General features: G+C 44.9%; 2 protein-coding genes across 7 annotated transcripts; one reads left to right on the forward strand and one right to left on the reverse strand.

Annotated features, from left to right (window-relative positions):
- Nucleotides 1–638: 638 nt before the first annotated feature.
- On the forward strand, nucleotides 639–4,391 carry OAZ3 (ornithine decarboxylase antizyme 3). The gene is given in 7 exon segments (XM_027056156.2): nucleotides 639–686; nucleotides 1,227–1,339; nucleotides 1,626–1,686; nucleotides 1,688–1,762; nucleotides 2,639–2,814; nucleotides 3,320–3,405; nucleotides 4,145–4,391. Coding segments are annotated over 7 exon segments (681 nt in total). The 5' UTR covers nucleotides 639–659; the 3' UTR covers nucleotides 4,288–4,391.
- TDRKH (tudor and KH domain containing) lies at nucleotides 3,877–20,553 on the reverse strand. Of its 6 annotated transcripts, none has more exons than XM_027056152.2 (14): nucleotides 20,452–20,553; nucleotides 13,885–14,033; nucleotides 12,832–12,938; nucleotides 11,379–11,568; nucleotides 10,519–10,658; nucleotides 10,165–10,411; nucleotides 8,886–9,046; nucleotides 8,531–8,703; nucleotides 8,248–8,312; nucleotides 7,837–7,988; nucleotides 7,282–7,383; nucleotides 6,960–7,056; nucleotides 6,700–6,780; nucleotides 3,877–6,520 (listed from the first exon to the last, which is right to left on the reverse strand). In XM_027056152.2, exons 2-13 carry the CDS (start codon nucleotides 14,006–14,008, stop codon nucleotides 6,728–6,730), a joined length of 1,611 nt encoding a protein of 536 aa, XP_026911953.1. In that variant the 5' UTR covers nucleotides 14,009–14,033; nucleotides 20,452–20,553; the 3' UTR covers nucleotides 3,877–6,520; nucleotides 6,700–6,727. The 6 variants fall into 6 exon arrangements, with proteins under 6 accessions (XP_026911953.1, XP_026911951.1, XP_026911952.1 ...); XM_027056150.2 differs by having other exon boundaries at nucleotides 10,087–10,411; XM_027056151.2 differs by having other exon boundaries at nucleotides 10,087–10,411; nucleotides 20,490–20,544.
- Nucleotides 20,554–21,227: the final 674 nt, after the last annotated feature.

Genomic DNA, 21,227 nt, shown 5'->3' on the forward strand with positions numbered 1-21,227 from the left:
TTAAGTCTTCAATTAAATGCCATCTTTTCAATGAGGCCTATTTGGATCACTGTATTTGTTTCCCCAGCCTGCCCCACCCCCTTCACCTCCTGACCTTCCTTTATCCTGCTCTTTTCTCCATAGCAGTTCTCATTGAACATCCTAAGTTTTCTTACAATGTTTACTGTTTTGTCTTCTCACTGTTAGAAGCTAAGTTCCATCAGGCAGGGATCTTCGTTTATTGGTGGATCTCGGCACCTAGAATTCTGCCTGGCTTTCAGTAGGCCTTCAATAAATATTTGTTGAATGAAACGAGTGAATGAATATGCAGAGGTCTCAAACTGGTGGCCCCAGAATCAAATTTTGCTCACAATGTTGATTTTTTTAACCAACAGCTTTTATTTTTTAATAACCACTCCTTTTAAAAATTTGGAGGAATTTAGCACAAAAATCTATCTTTCCATTTTATGTTGAAAAATCATTATCATCTGGAAGCACTGAGTCTGCATTTCTGCAACTGGATGAAACTGAGTTGTCAGCTTATTTTAGACAGTATATGAGCTTTCCATTTTGCTACAGCCCCACCCAGCAGCTCCATTAATTTCCATTAGCTGTCTTGGCTCCTAAAGGCATTTATAGTTTGCAGTTTCTACCCTCCAGGGCAATGAGAAAGTTCAACAATGTGTAGCACCCCTGGATTATTAAAGGTAGGGATGACAATAAAAATATTGAATTGATAGGAACTGAGAACCAATGAATCAAGTCAGGCACTGGATCAGGGCTTTGGAAACCTACAGTGTCAGACACCATTTAGTTGCTGAAGTGGGATGTGTGTGGTGTGTGTTACATGAGTGTGCGCACATGCACGCGTGCCGCTGGAATAAGGGGCCAGGTTGAGGGCACTCAACAAGTGTTCAGGCAGGGCTATTCAATCAGTACAGAAGCTAAAGTACTGGTACAATTAAAAAAAAAAAATCACTGGTACAGCCATGAAGTACATACTAGGTGAGTAGGAGGCTTAGTTAAGGGGGTTGGGTGGGGTGGAGGAGCAGCGGAGTGGAGTCTTGAAGTGACATAGGGCTGACCCTTTGCCCATGTCATAGTGCCCACCGGGTCACAATGACACCAGGCTGCCTGAACCCCTGCCACTCATCTCTGAACCTCACTGTGCCGCAGGGAGGCACTGAACTGAGAAACTGCCTTGTAACAGGTTGCACCCTTCTATCTTCTCCCTTTCTTATATCAAGAGGGGAAAAACACGGAACTACCTCTGCCCGATCTGGTCACCATACGCCTATTACCTTTACTGTTACAAATACCGGGTCACCGTCCGGGAGAAGATGCTGCCTTGTTATAAAAGGTACTTGTTTTCCTCTCTACTTGTAGTTGTTTACATAAACTGTCAGGAAAAATAAGAGAATTTGAAGGAACTTCCCAAGTGGCAAGAGATAATAATAGCAAAATAGGATGGAAGGCTGGCATGGAACTTAAAATTTTCCCACCTGGCTGGCCTGGGAGAATGGAAGCAGATAGGCTCATCCACAAAAGATAGTGCCAGAGCCTGGTCCTATGTACCTGGAAGTTATGAACCCCTCCCCTTCTCAGATGCAGAGGTAAATTAATTTGGGCCCCCTTTTCCTAACCAGCATCGTATATAAGGAACGGGAGGACTTGACACTCCGGCCCCGTTACTGCCTTCAGTGCTCCTGAGTCCCCAGCAGGCCTCCAGGGGGTCAGAAGCACCGAGCAGGGTGACCACGACCAGCTTAAAGAATTATACTCGGTAAGTGGACTGCACACTGATGCTGTCCGGGGGCGGCCCCTGGCTTGCTGTAATGACACCTTAGGGAGAAGGGGCATAATTAGCTAACTGGAGAACAAATTTTAGATCTCGAGGCTCACGCAGAACAGCTACTTGCTTTGGAAACAAGGATTCTGGCCCAGAGATACTAAGTCAAGATCACAGAGCTGGTGGTGAGAAGCAGGATGGGAAAAAAAAGAGGAGGTTGGAACAAAGAGCAGAACGAATTAAGAGTTCTGGGACGGAAACTTATTTAGATGCCAAGAGGGGACTAGAACCTAGAACTCCTCGACTTGGCCCTGTACCATACTACAATAACATGCCTGTGGGTGACCTCTGCATTTTAACTGAGAAATCCGAGAATTCAGAGAAAACCCCCATGATGTAAAAAAAGTGGAAGAGCACGGTCAGTGAGTCCGTAAACAGATGACATGGCATTGTTTAAAGAATAAGCTCCCTAGGGGTGCCTGGCTGGCTCAGTTGGTGGAACATGCGACTCTTGATCTCGGGATTGTGAGTTCGAGCCCCATGTTGGGTGTGATTAAAAATCTTAAAAACAAAACAAAAACAAAAACAAAGCTCTGTGATGTAAATATGTTTCTGAAGTGTTGGTGCACCCCTCGGGTGAGGTTAGCAGGCAGTGATACTGCAACTGCATTGACTAGCTTTCCAGATTGGTATCAAGGAAAACTCCACAATAGAGAATTAGGTCCTAGGACTAAGGGACAGAATGAGGATTTGGCTCCAATTCGGTCAGCCCCAAATTTGCTTCCTGAGACACAGCCAAATTGGCCTGAGATCTGACCTGAGGACTAGATGAGAACAGGAGACTGTGTTACTCTTTTGTTCCCTTTCCAGGCTGGGAACCTGACGGTGCTGGCTACTGACCCCCTGCTTCACCAGGATCCAGTACAGTTAGACTTCCACTTCCGCTGCACCCCCCAAACCTCTACCCATTGGCACGGCCTTCTCTGTGATCATCGACTCTTCCTGGATATCCCATATCAGGCCTTGGATCAAGGCAACTGGGAAAGGTGACTGAGCCCTGATAGGAAAGTGGGGTGGGTGAGCGGGGAAGAGGCAGGAGGGTCCCTTCTTTCATCATGTCATAATCAGGTGGTGAGCGTGCTAACCCATGAGGGTGGATTCAGGAGCTAGATACTTTCACACCACCGAACTGGCATGCAGGCAAGCCTGTGAGCTGAGCCAGGATCTGGGCTTCAAGGGAGAAGAGCCCCCAGGGAGATTGATGGACCCTGATTCAGAAACACAGAAGTGAGGATCAACAACAGGATGTGTCTTCGGACTGTCTTTCTAGAGTGGCTCCTTCTCCCCAGGCCCCTCTAGGATATGGAGGTCAGTCCTGTTGTAATCCCTGGGCTTCGGAGAAACATTTACCAACACCAGCTTATCAAATTTCATTTCCTGGCTTGGGTCAGGAAAAAATTGAGCCATGAGGTTTCTTCTACTCAAGTAGGTGTTTGGATTTTGAATTCACTAAATATTTCATCAACTAGGATTCCTCTTTCTGGCCCCTAGTTTGACTGCAACACTGGAGTATGTGGAGGAGAAGACCAACGTGGACTTGGTGTTTGTAAGCTTCCAAAATAACCGGAATGACAGAGGTAGGGATTGGCAGTCCTTCCTGGCCCCTGGTGCTGAAATAGTTGACAGCAACTTTTCCTTTGTAGGAGACCCTCTTCCCCGACTTTTTAAAAAAGATCACACTCATACACATTTCAGGGATTTAACCACCATCATCCCCACCCCCGTTCCAAGGAAATGAAGGCAACTAGCACTCTGTTCTCAGATTACACTTGGATTATGAGGAAAGCCTCGAAGGTAGATTTCAGAAGCCAGACCGAGGAAGCACTGGTGACATTAACAGAACTATTCAAGGCATGTAGCTGGTAGGACAGAAAGGACCTCAAATGTATTAAGCACCTACAGTGTGAAAGTGTTGGGTATAGGGCCAGGAAGATAGGAATGGGTTTATCCGGATGCTTGGAGCACACGTTCCAGAAACTACGACCTCCTCCCTCCTCCTCCCCTGCTTCTGTGGGACAGAAGATGGTCAAAAGCTTAGTACACCATCATTGTTAGGCATTTCATGATCATCTTATTTAATCAAATTCTGAGGAAGATCACCATCTTATAAAGGGAAAACTAAAGCTCTGAAAGGGTAACTTGTACAGTGTCACAAAGCTTAGCAAGCCTTAGAACCAGGGGTGGAGTTAGGTTAGTCCAAAGCAGATCACCCTAATGCTTGCACTACATGGCTTCCCTTCAGCCACTCCCTAAAGAAGCCAAATCCAGGGAAAGTTGTATAGAGCCTCAAAAAATGTTCTAATTTTTTTTTCACAGGTGCCCTGCTACGGGCCTTCAGCTACATGGGCTTTGAGGTGGTCAGACCAGATCACCCTGTCCTCCCTCCCTGGGACAATGTCATCTTTATGGTGTATCCCCTTGAAAGGGAACTTGGCCACCTGCCCAGTGAGCCTCCCTGAACATGCCTATTCCTGTTGAGGGGCTGGGAGCCTTGACCAGTGGGAACCAGGATGTGATTCAGGACACCTTTCATCCTAGAAATAAAGGGTAGTGCAATCCTCAAGTGTTCACTATTTCTTGGGGGTGTGGGGGAAGGCAGGGTTGGCTGTAGTGGAACATTAGCCTTACAGAACTGAATTCACTACAGAATAAACGTTTAATGATGGAAAAGTCAGAGAGGGAAGAGAGCCAAGGATTTTAGGTTCCTTTGCTTTCCCCTCTACTCCAAAATCCATTTACTTATTCTAACCAGTAACTGTGTACTTGCCAAGAGCAAAAGCCAGGGACTAGGGAATTCAGAAAGACAAGCCTTGTTGGGAGTTTTTCCTTCATATATTTCAGATTGGATTAGAGACAAGTATGAATTCCTTCTCTTTGGATGTGGAGAAAATCCAAGAAGGTAGCTGGACCCCACAGCTTTGGCTCAAGGGGAGGATTTCAAAAGACAAAATAAGAAATATGGAATAGAAGAGGGTGTTCCAGACAAGGACAGGGTGTGTTGGAGCCCATCCAACTGGGACATGAACTGATGAGACATAAAGGCCACATAAATGGAACAGACTTGTACTCACGGGAAGAAGCCACGGCTAAGAATGAGGCACTGCTTGTTTTCCTCAGCAAGAAGTCCTACCAATGAATTACATCAGGGCCTCCTTTAAGAGTGAAGGCCAAGGGGCCGAGGAGCCTGGTGACTGACTAGTGGGCCTCCTGACCCTGTTGTGGAGCAGTTGCCAACCCCAGGGCTGAGCCTGCTTCGGGGGGGGGAGGGGGGGACCGCGGTAATTCACTGCAGCCAAGGTCCGAAACCTTGTCAAATCAATGGCAGCCCTCCAAGGATTCTTCCAAGATCCCACAAACTCATCAGAGATGCTCCTTCACTAGAGCCTTTCTCTAACACACGGTACTGAGAGTTTTCTGAGAAAATAAATTTTGAAAATTTTGGCTATGGTAAAACCCATGCGGTATATGGGTAGGCCTAATTACTAGATTAAAAAAACAAAACCCTGCATAAAGCATCCTCATGTGCTAGTTTTAAGTTTTGTAGTTCATCTTACAGATCCTTAAAAAGCCCTCCCTGTTCATCGGCCATTACCCCACCACTCGCAGTACTACACACTTACACTTGCTGCCAAGTCCCTTTCACAGCTCTCACTGGCTGAATGCTACTGGCCACGATGCAGGGGTGCGTGAAGACATGGCCTCCCGGAAGGCTTACAGTAAGGTCATGGTGGAGACCTACCAGAACCCAGGCCTCTTCCAAATACCTAGTTTGGGTGGGGTCCTTATTCACAAAGCCCAAACCTAAACTGGTTTGGTTCTTAGTGAATGTTTAATTCTGAAATACCTTTAGGGAAAGGATAGGATCTGTGCATGGGATGGACACTCGCTTCAAAGACGGGCCCTCCACGTAAGGTGTGCGACAAATTCCAGGACCCATAGTCCTGCTTCTACCTTGATTCAACCAACATTTAGTTTTAGATCTTTCTTGAGAACTTTATTCATCAAAGAATCCCCCAAATGATTTAAACGGCTATGGAAGTTCTCTTTCACTTCATGGAGGTGTGTGTATACATATAGATACTACACTAGCACTTTAGAGTATTTCCTGAAATGCCCTCTCTTTGTCTAACTTGTATTTTAACCAAAGTTAACAGGGAAATAGCTGGAGCACTGTTTCAAAAAACCTACCTCCAATAACATTTCAGCAGTTGAGGCTGGGAGGCAGTGTTCTCTTCCCATTTCCTGAGGCTTTTTAATATAATCATGCTGATTTGTGCCTGTGCCTCCCAACTCAACTGCGGTCTTTGAGCTAACCACTCAAAAACCTCCTTTAATTAACAGAGTCACCTGAGGAGGTGAGTCAGAAGTCTGCAGAATCATCACTTCCACTGACCAAAACCTGGCTGCGTTCCAGCCTCAAAAAGGACACAGCCTTGCAGAAGCATACAATAATCGCCTGGCAGAGAGCAGCGGACCAGAGGCTGAGCAGCCTGGAAGCAAACTCGAAGAAGATGGGGTCGGGCAGGTGGAGAAGGGACATGTACTTGTCCTCTTCTCCACCCCACACTCTTTGTGGTAGTCCAACAGAAGGAGAGCATGCATTTGGTCCACAGCAAGCCAGATCATGTAGGTAATGGAGGAAGGACTGCATAGATCCCTTTATCATAGGCTCCTCTCTCCAGGCACCAAATCCTGCCAAGACACAAACACATAGACACAAAAGTCTGAATAGGCTCAACCTGAGAACGAGTGAAACTGCAGGAAAGCAGCTGTAGTCATGCTAAGATGGGCTAGGGAAGGGAGGACAGAGCAAGCCCCTGCTATCCCCCTGGTTACTTTCCTGTTGCTAGACAGAGGAGAGGTGCACTCACACGGCACAGCAGACGGCGTCAGCTGACTTCACAGTAAGTAGTCCTCTTCAAGATTATCATCACCAGACACAGAGGCAGCTTCTGCTTAGCAGAAAGGGGAGGAAGTTAGGCATGGCCACTGAGACTCAGGGAATACGGACTTCTTGGTGCCCCGTGGCCGCTTTTTAAGAGCTAAGTCTTAACATTGTCCCTAGTTTGGAGAGACCCACTGAAAACCAGTAATTCCCAAAGATGCTCTGGGGAGGAAATGCAGTTTGTACCTGACAAGCTGAGGCAAGACAGGGTATTTGCTATTTCTCCAGGGCTCTTCCTGGTCTCAGCGAGCATGCTGCCAAGAGAGACCTCTGTTTCTGTGGCCTGCAGGGATGAAGACAAGAGAAGAAGACTGTAGTGGCTGGTGGGAAAGGAGAGGCCGCCCTCTCATTTTGTCCTCAGGCTCTGGTTAAGGCAGTGGAGTCAGATAGCTGAGAGGAACAAGGATGCCCCCTTAGGAAAGCCCTCCATAGCACATCACGTGTGACCAGAAGCCCTCCCGTCTCCCGGGGCAGACTCGCCCCGGGGCAGCACATTACATGTACTCACCACATCGTGCAACATGTCTGGGATGGCTCTGTTTTCTTCCATGTCTTCAGGAAGTTCAACTGCATATCCTTTACGAACTAATTCTAACCCAATATCAAGTTTCTGAGAAGAAAAATGCAAAGGGAATGATGTTCTCTGTAGAGAGGGGCATATCTGAGGAACCAGGACAGCAGGGTTAGGAGTGATACTTTAAAGACATTCCTTCAGGGGTGCCTGGGTGGCTCAGTCAGTTGAGCGTCCGACTTCAGCTCAGGTCATGATCTTGTAGCTTGTGAGTTCAAGCCCCGTGTCGGGCTCTGTGCTGACAGCTCAGAGCCTGGAGCCTCTTCAGATTCTGTGTCTTTCTCTCTCTCTCTCTCTGCCCCTCCCCCGCTCACACTGTCTCTCAAAAATAAACAAACATTAAAAAAAATTAAAGACATTCCTTCAGTAAGCAGGATCTTAGGAGGCAGGAATAATAGCAAATATCAGATAAGGGCTTCTGGGAAAGAAAAAGTGAATGAGGATATAAATATACTGACGAGACGGTGAGCAATGAGTAGACCCCAGTCATACCTTCCCATTGCCAGTATCATATAAGTAAATCTTGGGCCAAGTTGAGATCCCAGTCTGGACATAGCTGGAGATCTTAGCCACCAGGGGCTTCCAGTCAGCACAGTGAGTGAGTCTGTCAAACTCATCCAAAGCTTCCTCTTCCCACTGTTCACCTGGCAAAAGATTGCAGGGAGAACCTAAGAAGGGGTCCCTACTGATGGGATGAGATTATACCCACCTATTTCTACTCCAAAAGACACCTATGTCTGCCTGCCAGGCGTGTTCCTGGTTACTGCTTTCTACTGTTGGGAGGGAAAAGACAACTGAGTGCCCAGAACTCAAAAAGCCTGGGAATGTGAGAAATCCTGCCAAGTGCTAGAAGGAAGTTATTTTATTTGGAGGCAAGGTCAATAGGTATTGTGACCAATTTACCTGAGGGGGCGATCCGTGCCAGACTACATTCTATTGCTTGAAATGGAAGACTTAGGAAGTCACTCCTAAAGGAAAGAAACAAATTAGAATCCCAGTGCCAGAAGGGCCTCTTACAGTCTGTGTTTCTAGACATCACCAATGACCCCAAGGGAGAAGATAATCATCTGCTCTCTGTCAGCAGGCTCTCTTCCCAACCCCCCAGTGATGAGTGCCAAGAGCACACCACCTGCGATGGCCAGGGCTGAGTTAACAGCTGGGACTCCACCCCGGCCTCCACACTGACCTGAGTGCCCGGAGGTCCTTCAGTGGGCAATCACCATTATCTCCAAAGTCAACGAAGTACAGGTCCAGGTTCCCATTCTCCAAAGTGCCAAGGACCCGAGCTCGGTACCAGGAGCCATTTGTAGGTAGAGGTGCTGCTACAATGTCTCCCACATGCACAGTCAAGTCTTCAGGCTGCACATGAGGAGGGGGATCAGGATTGGGAGAGTTAGGATGGGCAGGCTAAAAAACAGATAAGCAGTAAATACGAGGAGGAGAAAGAACAAGTAGTTGTTCCCTAGGAAAAAAAGAGAACATATCACAATAAAAAAGGCCCCCTTTTCATCAAACCCAACCCTGTCCCTACAGTAACTCACTAGACTGTTCTCATAGTGCTGGGTCATCTCACTGACAAGCTTATCCAGCTGCAGACTGCGGGAGCCAATGATCTGGATCCAGAAGTGGTTAGGGTGTTCAGAGGCAGACACGTAGACTTCCAGGAACTCATCAGCATGGAAACTGAAGTCAGGACTAGGGACTAAACACAGGGATAAGCAAGTTAAGCTACACAATCCTCACCATCTAACCTGGTGACCATATTAAAACTATGGTTGAAATGGGGAGACTGGAGGTGCCTGGGTGGCTCAGTGGGTTGAGTATCCCATTCTTCATTTCAGCTCAGGTCATGATCCCAGGGTTGTGGGATTGAGCCCTGCATCAGGCTCCACACACATCACGAGGCCTACTTAGGATTCTCTCTCCCTCTCTCTCTGCCCCTCTCCCCTGCTTGTGCTCTAAAAAAAAAAAAAAAAAAAAAGGCAGACTGCATCAGAAGCGAGAGTTACAAAAATAACCAAGTGGCTATCACCATTTAAAAAATGGCTGGAGGGACAACTGAATGATTCATATAAGAACATCCTGAAGAAAGGTGCTAAGCTGAGCTGTGTACCGTTCTATGTAACTGAGTAATAAGTTTACACTTCTAGTCATCTGCCATGTATTCAAATCAGACATCAATTATAACTGCAACATGGACCAAAGGAAAGATGTGGGCCTGTTCCAGATCCTACTCTATCACTGACTCATTGTGTGACCCCCAAACAAGTCTATGAACCTCTTAGGGGGCCTGGTCTTCCCCGTCCATCCCCAAACCTATGCACAGAAGAGAATGCTCACAATCTTTTCATCCTCCTTGAATGGTGATGATTTTTAAAAGCAGTAATGAGATAAGCCAAAAAAAAAATCAGGCTGAGTATTTTACTTGTTTAATAAATCTGTTTAGAAATGAATACCATGTAAATCCAATTACTTGATATATTACTCAGACTAGTTTCCTGTGAACTAGTATATTTCACTAGTATATTAGCATTCTCCATCACTAGTCTGGTTTGTGTTCTGAAAATTATTCATGGTTAGTAGTAACCCAAGTAAAATATCACCACACAAAATGACTTCTGTGAAGAGGCTCATAAGTGCAGTCAAGAAAACAGAAATTATTTTTACTGCTTCCTTTTTTGGGTTGTCTAAGCCAGTATTTCTACCTTTCATATGGTAAATGGGTTCCCATTTGTTACATACTTTCAAACATGGACATCTCTGGACTGGTCTGGGCTCCAGATTTCTGAAAGCTGTCCCCATTAGGTTTCTCCCAAGCACCTTCTGGCCCTTCGACAGCCATGTCACCGCTTCCTTTTCGGGGAGGAACTCTCAGTGGTGTAGCCGGCTCCAGCCCGGCACCAGAATCAGTGCTCTTCCACAAAGCTGGCTCTCCAGCTCCACCAGACTCTATCGCTTCCTCTCTTCTTACACTGATTGGCTGCTTGCGTGGGACTCTGGTTTCTGCAGAATGAGCAATTCTCTTCCGAAGTTCTTCATCTTCTGAAACTTTCTCTAGTATCAAATGCTGTGGAAAATAAGAGAGGAGATCGATTTGGCCACATATTTTGACCCAGGGTGGAGTAAAGGATTCTTCTCATTCTTGGACACAATTCAAGTCTATTAACTACTTGCCTTGGCTGCTGCCACTTCCTTCTGTGTTCCTGAGATTTTTATAAGCCTTGATAGTAGTAGCGTCCCCTCTGATTCTTTGTCACAGGTAATTTTGGCTCCAGAGGCTTTACAGATAGAACGAATTGTCTCGCCACCCCTCCCTGCATTGAAAAACACATAAAAACCTGTCCTTCCCTCTTGGCCAGCTTTAACCACTAGAAAAATCACTATTTTGTATATACTAGGAGAGGAGAGTCTGTTCTTATTTTCAAAGTGAACAGAATGTAAGATACTGACTAGAAAGCAGGAACTATTGCAATCCTTACTATATGAAGGGGAACAGGGACAATCTTCTCTTTCTGCTTTACTTGAACTCTAAACATTTAGTGTACTTCACGTCATTCCCATTTTTTGGCCACTCAGCACACTTTATATCTGCACTTTATTAGAAGATATCCTACACAGTGTGAGAGGCACTGAGGCAAGAATGGACAATTCTCTGCCTCTAGGAGAAGCATAAGGACTGCTCTAGGGGAAGGCATAGCAGGTGCTCTCTGGAAGAGCACGGTCTTGAAAGATCTGGGATAAATATGAGCAGGCTTAGCTCTCCTTTAAAAATCTATTGTGAGGTAAATACATTTACCTGAACCCTTCTGGAGCCTATTTGTAAAGTTCAGACCATATAGCTTCTTGGGGTAATGGGGTTTGGGTTTACCACTGCTTCTGTAAAAATGTACAGCTCTGGTCTCAATGTTCCTGTCTCCCCACGCTCCCTCAGGAAGGTGATGGGGAAGAAGGCCAGGAAAAACCCTTGGGAAGGTATGAAAGGAAGGCAAAGGTGAAAGAAAAAGGAACCAGCAGAAGAAGCTGTCCAGTAGTACCTATGATCCTGCCCACGGATCTCTGCGGAACAGAAAGCTGCTCAGACACAGTGGTATTCTCTGTCAGGATCTGATGGATGGCTGCTTTGGCCTTGCACACCTGCACAGGAAACCCACTGATAAGCAGCACCCGTTCATCGCCTACATCCTCTGTGTCCACATCAATCCGAGCACCTGTCTGTTTCCGCAGCTGCAGAGAAAAGGATACGTGGCAGTCCGCTCTGGAATAGCTCCCATTTGGGTCAGCTAGGTATACTTTCAACTTAACCCTGGAAGTAGATGGAACTGGACAGTTATCAGTTAAATCAAGATGCTATAAGCTGTCCTCAACTATCTGTACTGATGAAAGGCGATTAGTGACAAAGGTAACCCCAAATAATAGTTCATTCAAAACAGTTTCTCTTTATATTTTTTAAAAAATTTTTAGATGCTTATTTATTTTTGAGAGAGCGTGCACGAGTGCAAACGGGAGAGGAGCATAGAGAGAGGGAGACACAGAATCTGAAGCAGGCTCCAGGCTCTGAGCTGTCAAGCACAGAGTCCAATGCAGGGCTTGAACTCACCAAACTGCAAGATCATGACCTGAGCCAAAGTCAGAAGCTTAACCAACTAAGCTTCTAACTAACTAACCAACCAACCAGGCGCCACTCTCTTTGTATTTAGAACCCTCTTTCCCTCTCATTTTATTTGGATCAGAGAATCCAATATTTTGTTTTCTTAACAAACTGAATAGATAATAAGAAAAATTAGGCCAATTCAATATTTACTATCAATTAATGAGAGCTAATTAATTCCACAGTAGAAAAGAATGGTTCAGACTGCACCAAGTTTAGAATCACACAATCAAAAATTCCCATTTCAGGGCATCTGGGTTGCTCAGTCAGTTGAGTATCCGATTTCAGCTTAGGTCATGATCTCATGGTCAGGCTCTGTGCTGACAGCTCGGAACCTGGAGCCTGCTTCAGATTCTTTGTCTCTCTTTCTCTCTCTGCCCCTCTCCTGCTCGCACTTTCTCTCAAAAATAAATAAACATTAAAAAAAAAAAATTCAAGAGCACCTGGGTAGCTCAGTTAAGTGCCTTGACTTCGGCTCAGATCATGCTGTGAGTTCGAGCTCCACAGCAGGCTCTCTGCTGTCAGCGCAGAGCCCACTTAGGATCTGCTGTTCCCCTCTCTGCTGCTCCCCTGCTCACGCGTGCATGCTCACTCTCTCTGCCTCTCTAAAATAAACATTTAAAAAAAAAATCCCCATTTCAAGCTAAGTCATGCATGCTCTGGGGAGAAGTACTCTTCTTTAGAAGGAAAAGAGCATGGTTAGCTAAATGTTCCTTTATTTTTTTCTTCTAAAGACCTACATAGTGCAGGTGGCTTTTGTGGGATGGGGGCAGAGGAGGGAAGAAGTTATTAAGCAGAATCAATCCCTGGGAAAGCCAATTGCTTGCTTACACACTTACCTGTTTAATATTGGCTCCTTGCCGGCCAATGATGAGCTTTACGGCCTCCTGGGGAACTCGCATCTCTATTTCGATGTCGTCCTCCCCAACAAATGTCAACCGTTCTTCTGCATAGATCATGGCTCATCAGATCAGACTCAGATAGCATCCAAGTACCCCAGCCCTCCCCTGAAACTAGGTGTCAAAGAGACTGATCCACAAGACAGACTAAGGATCTCAACCATAATGACAAAGAAAAGTAGCACCTGAGTAGGAATTAGAGGGTCCCAGAAGATAGGCATTGTCTCTGGGATACTGTTTCAGATGGTAAAATGGGAAAAGCATTTGGCTCTGCAAGAAAGGGGTGCTGGATTTTGGGTAAGCTGTGTCTCCCAAGATAGGACTCCTGGAGAAGAACAAAGGCTAAATTGCCCAATGAATACACTGGGCTCAGAACTTCTGCTTGTACCTAAATCCTTTCTCTAGGTTCAGCCTGTGTGGAAGCTGGACCCCATGGTTAGCTTTCTAACAACTAAATGCAAAAAGCATATAAAAAAGATAAGAGTATATGGGGCGCCTGGGAGGCTCAGTTGGTTAAATGTCTGACTTCGACTTAGGTCATGATCTTACGGTTCGTGGGTTCAAGCCCCATGTCGGGCTCTGAGCTGACAGCTCAGAGCCTGGAGCCTGCTTCAGATTCTGTCTCTCGCTCTCTGCTCCTCCCCTGCTTGGGGGCACATGCTCTCTCTCTCAAAAATAAACATTAAAAAAAAACTATTGTAAAAAAAGATTATACTCTTTACTATCTATAGATACTAAAAAAGAAAAAGAACCCATTGCAGTGCTGCTGTTGCTGAAGGGAACAGAGAATAGAATTAGGAGTTCTTCATTCCACAGACTAGCTTCACATTAAGAACATAGAAAAGAAGAAACCAGTTTTAAAGACCCCCTCACAGAAAGCCAATTACATCCCAATAGACATACCCAGTCCAACAAGGAAAATTTTCATTTCAATTTAACAAGGCCAGAGCACAGCCTGAACATTTCCATATTTACAGCCGGGGGTCCACATACCTCTGCTCTCCCTGTACCTGCGGTATAGGATATAGGCAACTGTTGCACTGGCTGGGATCCCGAGGCCCAGTGCTATTTTCTGAATAGTGGACAAACTTGTCCAAGAAGTTCGTTCAGTGGACATTTTCTGCTGTATTCTGACTTACATCCTGAAATAAGCAAATGAGGGAAAAGAAGCAATTTCATCCCAACCTTTACGACTGGCAGAGAAGCATGGGAACATATGACAATATTATTGAAAAGAATACTACTTCAATATTATTGAATACTGCCTACCTTCCCATATCAAGAGCTTGAGCAGTATCAAAATCTTTTTTTCCCAAAATCTATTTCATGTAAAAAGGTCTCGGTATTTTTTAAAAGTTGCTAAGGGATACACAACAGAGGCATACTTCATTCCTTCCCCCCTCCTAGGGAGAACTATACGTTGATCACGACTTTATAGGACAAAGGAATAAAAAAATTATTATATGAATCAAACATTACAAAAATACACCTTTAAATTTCACATCAGACTGCTTCAAATTCCTTATCTGTGCTCTTCCATGTCTCTAGGCCTTTCCAGAAGCTGTTGTCTCTGCAAGGAATAGCTTTCTAGGCCTTTCAGGCTCTCCTCCCTTCGACTTCTAGACTCTGCAGCTTCCACTTCATTTTCTTTTATCTATACTCCTGATTTCTAGTCATTCCTCAGCGAACACTGGAAGGAGGTCTGCCCTACTCCTTTACCGAAACGACAACCTCCTAGGTAGCCAACAGAGATGGCACGTATAAGCCCTACCTAATCTCCCCTATGTGCCCTTCTTCTCTTGGCTTCTCCTTCTCTTGCTCTGGAGGTGCCTTTGTGGTTTTGGTCTTGTTTTCCTGTGGCCTCTATCCACTGCTACTGTCACTCTGCTGTCTTTGGGCAATTTCATCCACACCTGCAGCCTCAACTACTACCTATATGCTAGTAACTCCAACAACACAGCACCTGATTCAGAAGCTCATTGAATCTCATTCAGACCACTGCAACAGCCTTCTTGCTTAGTCTGACTGTACCTTCATTTTGCTGCCTAGCTAATCTTAACATCTTCACTATACTTCCTTATTCTCTAGTCTTTCTCACCCTCCCAGGCAATTCATACAGTCTCTTCTCAAGCCTCTAGTGCCTCCTTCTCCATCCTCACTCTCAAATCATGTTCTCTTCACTTCCTACGCCACTGAGAAAGTAGAGCATTCAGAGAAAACATTAGCCAAGTTCCACCACATTTACCCATCTACTTCTATCTATGCCCAAATCCCTACCTTCTCTCCTGTAACCATGGATGAACCGTTTCTGTTCTGGGCACTGAAGTCTCTCATAAAAGTATCGCTCTCCTTCCTTCTCATACATTGTTAAGGTCTTCCTCTCTACTGGATCTTTCCATCAGCAAACATACCACTGTTTCTAGTTTCTTTAAAACTCTTGATTCTACTTATTCCTCCAAATACTTCTCATTTCTTCCCTTCCTTTTACAGGAAAACTCACAAGTACCAATACTTCTGTGCTCAATTTCTCTTCTTGAACCCACTCCCGCTGCTCTTTCCAAGGTCACCAGTGACATCACATTGCTAAGGTCTTCACTCTACCTGCCCTTGCCCCCACATCTGGCACAGCTGGGGATCCCCCCTGCTCGGAGACCCTTTCTTCACTTGGCTTCCATGACAGCACTCTCCTGGTTTTTCTTTCTCCTTTCTGGCTGCTCTACTGGTCAGTTTCCTTCTCCTTCTTGTAACCTCTAAATACTGCAGTGCCCCGGGGCTCTGTCCTTTGCCCTCTCCTCTCCTCACTTCCTTGGTGATCTTGCCAAATTTCATTCACAGCTTGGCTTTAAATCCCATCTACGCTGAGAACTCCCAAATTCATAGATCCAATTAGGAACATTCTCCTGAACTCCAGGTTTGTATACGTAAATGTCTGGGAGACAACATCTCCACTGGATGTCTAATAGGCATCTCAAACTCAAACTCAACAGGTGCAACACTTGTCTGTAGTCTTGGCTGACTCAGTAAATGGTAACTCCATTCTTTTGCTCAGGTTACCCCTCAAATAGCACCTCCAGGCTATCAGCAAATCCTATTCGTTCTACCTTCAAATTATCCAGAATCTGACATTTTACCACTCCACTGCTATGACCACCATTTGCTTTAAACATCACTATCTCTTGCCCAAATCGCAATCAATTATATCCCAGCATTTGCCATTGTCCAGTTTATTCTCAACAGCTGGAGTAAGTCAGATAATGTTGCTCTTCCACTGAAAACCTTCCAGTGGTTTTCAATCTCACCATGATTCTAAGCCAAAGTTATTATAATGACTTGCGAGGTCTTCGTTTTGATTGTATATCCACTGGAATGTAAATTCTATAGGGCAGGAATGTTTTCATTCTTCAGTGCCTAGCACACAGTAGCCAGTCAATAATCATTTGTTGAATGAATAAACTTCAACAACTGTTGCTTTCGTGAAAAGTCATTAATGGCATATAAGTTCTTTATCATCTGATCTCTGCCTACTACCTTCGCAGCCTTCTATTCTAACCCCACTGCTACTAGGGGAAAAGGACATGCTCTCCTGTATATCCTTACTCTGACCCATGTGTCACTTGTCTTCCTTATACTCCCTAGCCCATCTGATCTCCCTGGCAAACTCTACTCCTTCCTCAAGTCTCAGCTCTACTGGTACACTCCTTCTAAGGCCTGTAGGATTTCCCCTGGCTGGCTTAGGGTTTCTTCTTAGTTCATGCTGCCCCGTAAATGGTACTTCCCTGATGGCACTTGTTCACACTGTATGCAACTGTGTACCTGTTATGCCTGTGTCTTCTAGACTAATGGATTCAGCAGTGCCATTCAACCACATTTATTAAGCACTTCTATGTGCTAAATGCTATTGTGGCACTAAGGATGACAAAGATGAAGAGATAAATGTACTGAGTAGCTACTATGCCACTAGGCCCTTTCCATACATTATTTTAATTGATCTTCATGCAATCCTATAAGGTAGGAAGGAGTATATATGCTTAGAGAGGTCACCTAATCTCTTAGCCAGAGTCCGGGGTATTATTTGGATATTAAGAACCTTACAAAGTAACTTTAGGAGCCCCTCCCCCTTTTCTTTCACATAAACTTTCAGCAGAACAGTACTTGGGTGTCTTTACTTTGGCAATTCAAAATTAACAAATACTTGTTTAACACTGAAAACACTGTAGCTGGTAAAAAACTAAAGACAGTGTCTATTTCCAGGTAGTACAATCTAGTATAACACAGCATGGCTTTTAATGAAACTTGCCTTAAAATGAGTGAGGAAATATAATTTATGCTATGATTTGCCTCCAGGTACAAAAATTCAACCCAAATGATTATAATATCCAAGAAAATGTGTTTTTTTTTTTACACCTTAAAAAAACTAGTTGTATCGTAGGAAGGCTAAACACTCGTTAATAAAAGACCTACTTAGGAATAAAACTTTGGTTTTAAATGTGCTTTTCCTGAAAGCCTTTCAGGAAGAGTGAAGGAAAAGAGAAGTCTTTGCACAGAAATCTCCTTCCAAGGAGCAGATAAAAGTCATGTCAAGACCGCAGGTGGATTTCCTATTAAACAGAGGACCGAATTTTTGCATGTGGCCTCATAGAGCTTTACTGACCAGTAGAAATAAACAAAGTTCTTTAAACAACCACCAGAAGTTTGCCAGATCGGTTTTCAACCAACAGTTTTAAACAAATTTAATTCACTCTCTTGCCTACTCATGCCCTGAAGAGAAAAAACCTTGTATTACCTGGGTGAGTGACCCTTTTCGAGTGTTGTTATTCCAGGCAATTAATTATTTAGTAAGTAGGTCCAATATATATAGTGTATCACTTGGAGATTCAGTACAGACATAAGGGAATTTTTTTCTTCTTTAGTGGGTAGGAAGAATGGAGTTTAGTATGGGTTTGAGTTAGGAGATTCCTTTCCTAACTGAATTAAAAAAAAAAATGTTTTTTTCCTAGGCTGTAAATAGACCCTTTCACTGCTCTCCATAAAAGTTTCGGTGGGGTCATATTTGCATATACTAAAAGAAAGGAAACAAACTGTTTCACAAGGATTTTTGCTTACATTCTTGAGTTTTTGAACCTCAAACTATTTTCTTATATTACGAGATGGTTTATTCTGGGTATTTGGAAAAGATTCACCTTCTTTTATCTAGTGGTTACTGCATGTATTTTCTCATACAGTCTCTAAAGTGCAAAGCTTGTCTTCACTATTAATGTGCCTCACTGAAAGAGTGCTGGCTCCTTGTTATGGGCTGAACATGCTGGGGACACAAGCAGGAATAAGAATTCTTGCCCTGAAATAAAGTCTAGGAGGAAAGATAAACACCAAAACAACTAATTACAGGCAATGCAAAGACAATATAAATACTTGGTTAATGGAGCAGCCTGGAGGAGCGAGAACTTAAAATGTTTCTTAGATGGCACAGAGTTGAAAACCACTTCATTAAAATACGAATTTATCTTCTGCATTCAAACCAATAAACATTGAGTATCCAATGTGTACTTGGCCCTGGGGATACAACAGTCCAGACAGACTTGGTAGCTCCTTCACGGGACTTCCTATTAGGCAGGGAAGGTTTTATCTTGACAAGCAGGAGTCTGTAGGTGTTGAAGGTTTTGGGAAACAAATCTAGGCCTGTGAACCAGAGCAGTAACTTAATCTCCACTGGAGTGCTGTCTGCCTTTTAACACCACTTTTCTGGCTATAATTCATGCCTAAAAAAAAAATCACAGAATTTTGGAATTGGAAGGACCAAAGAGATGATCTGATTCTACTAATAATGTTCCCACTGGGGAAACCAAGGCCCAGGGAAATAAAGAGATTTCCCTAAGGTTACACAGTCATTTCCATACAATGCGGTATGCAAAGTGGTTGGAAGACCAGTCACAATGGCACTTCTTTAAGGAGACTCAAACAAAACAAAACAAAACAAAAACCCCAACAGCATTTCCCCTCCAATTCAGAAACTATCAAGATCAAGGCAAAAATATATGATATTCCTCTGGCTCTGCAGCCAAACCCCCCTTAATCCCGAACTTCTGTGCTTGGGGTTTTATCACTATGGGCTTCCATAGTTCTCCAAACATCCCTTCATAACACATGCATTGCTTGCAATTCTTGACTAATGACGGTCTATAGGCGAATGAATTGAAGGCAGCAACTGTGGGGGTAGGGAGACCAATTCACAGGCTAGTCCAGGTGTTAATGATGGAGACAGAGAGTAGTTCTGACAGGTAGAATACACAAGACCTAGCAACTGATTCAGGGAAAGGTTAGAGGGTGAGCCAGGGAGCTATCAGGTTTTTCATTTGAGCACCTGGTAGATGTAGTGTTTGAGAGAGAATGTTAATGATCTGGTGGTGGAAGGAATGTGCATGATGGGAAGATGAATGTCCGCGACCAGGATAAATTTATTGCACGGCTTTTCTTTGAATCCAAAGCTAATTTCCACTTAACTCCTTTTCACATATTACAAATGAAGTTTGCGCTAATTGAGTTAGCGGTCTCAAATGAGTAGTAGCTACTTGATTAATTATGATTTTATTTATAATATACATATTCATACGGTGTCTCTTTAAGTGGGAAATAACACGACACCAACGGAAATGTAACTGTATGTACTGAATGCCAGCTTGTGTTTGATTTTAGGACTTCAAAAATGAACGTGAAAAGGAGGTTGGAACTGAGAACCATAGTTCCCAGGGGAAGCAGAGTGAAGAAGAGGAGACATGTGGCTCATTTCAAGGGAAGAAATTCAACTAAATAATGGTTTTCAATAAATACTGATTTTGAAATTTGACATTTACATGAAACAGTTGCTAACTACCTGATATGCATAACTATGGCTTACTTTTACATTATCATTTCAAAAACATCGTTAGCAAATCACTGCAAGCTCCAAGGAGGCGGGGGGGGGGGGGGGGGGGGGGGGGAGATTTCTCATCCCCAGTATCTCCTGATAACCAGAACCTACAAAGTGGCTAAAACATGGGGATAGGCTTGTGGAACTGAAACAGCTCAGTTTTTCCCATCCTTGCTACATTTATCTTTAACCAGTGAGTGGAGGAAAAAAAAAAAAAAAAAGCATCAACCCACTTCAAGCTGTGAAAAGAGTAAAAACGTAACTTTGACACGGGAGTCTTCAGCATTAGTAAGGAGGGAAACTGGAAAAACAAACAAAACCCCCAATTTACTATTTTCTGACAACTGGAAACAGTCATCCTATTAGACATAAAGAAAACACTGGAGAAAAATCAAAGGCAAACCGATAAACTGATGGCGGTTCTCAGTGTCAAAAAAGACCAAAAACACCAGTCGCGGAGTCCAAACTGGCCTGGGGGTTCGTGGTGGGGCCAGAGCGCTTCCTTTGGATTCCGTTAGTAGCCCCGGCGTTCCGCTGACCACGCCCTCGGAGGCCTCCCTTCGCTCGGCCCCACTTTCCCGCCTGCTTGTGGCCCGGGCACCCCAGGCTCGGCCTCTCGCACTCCCCAAGCCTCCACGCCGCGTCCCCGCCTTTACCGCTCCTCGACTCAGCCGTCGCGCGCTCCGCCTCGCACCTCACCCCAGCGGCCGTCACCTCCTCCCTCTTGCACCGCGACTCCAAGCCCCGCCTGCCCCGCTTCAGCCGCCTCTTCCCCACCCCCGCAGCCCGCCTGCACCAATCAACGCCCGGCTCACAGTCCGACCAATCGTCTGCCGAGCCGCAACCAATCCTTCAGCGGGCTGCCCCTGAGCGACGGGGCTGCTGCCTGCTCAGACCCAATTACCCGGATGGAATTCAAAGCCGGCCACCGCGTCAGCCAATAGGAGCCCGGGAAACCAGACGTTGTTAATTGAGATTGCACCTGCTGAGAATTAAACAGCCAATTAGAGGCTTCATGGAATCCTTCCAGGCTCCCTCTAGGCCAATTACCGAAGAAGCTTCCACCTCCCCTAACCTCGGAGAAAATCAGCGCTCCCGAAGCTGGGACCGAAGTGCGAGAGCGTGGAATCACTCATGTGTGTCATCGTTCGCAAAAAAATTAGTGCCTTTGTGCAGAGCCGGTGTCACTCCACAGCCCAGTGACCATGGAGAAAGCAGCCTTATGATGGGCGATGCTCTGCCACTTGTTTCCTCTGCGATCTTTTGCCTTGATTGGTCCTATAGCTACTGTGGCAGTGACTCAGGTGGTATGGGAAACATTTTGGGGGGAAAACCTAAAACAGGCGGCGTAGAGTTGGAGAGGTTGAGGGGAAGGAGCTACGCGGAGGAGTGAAGAGACGATGTGGACGGACAAGGCAGCAGGAGAGGTGGA

Source organism: Acinonyx jubatus, chromosome C1 (assembly GCF_027475565.1).
Source record: "Acinonyx jubatus isolate Ajub_Pintada_27869175 chromosome C1, VMU_Ajub_asm_v1.0, whole genome shotgun sequence".
NCBI classification, from domain to species: domain Eukaryota; kingdom Metazoa; phylum Chordata; class Mammalia; order Carnivora; family Felidae; genus Acinonyx; species Acinonyx jubatus.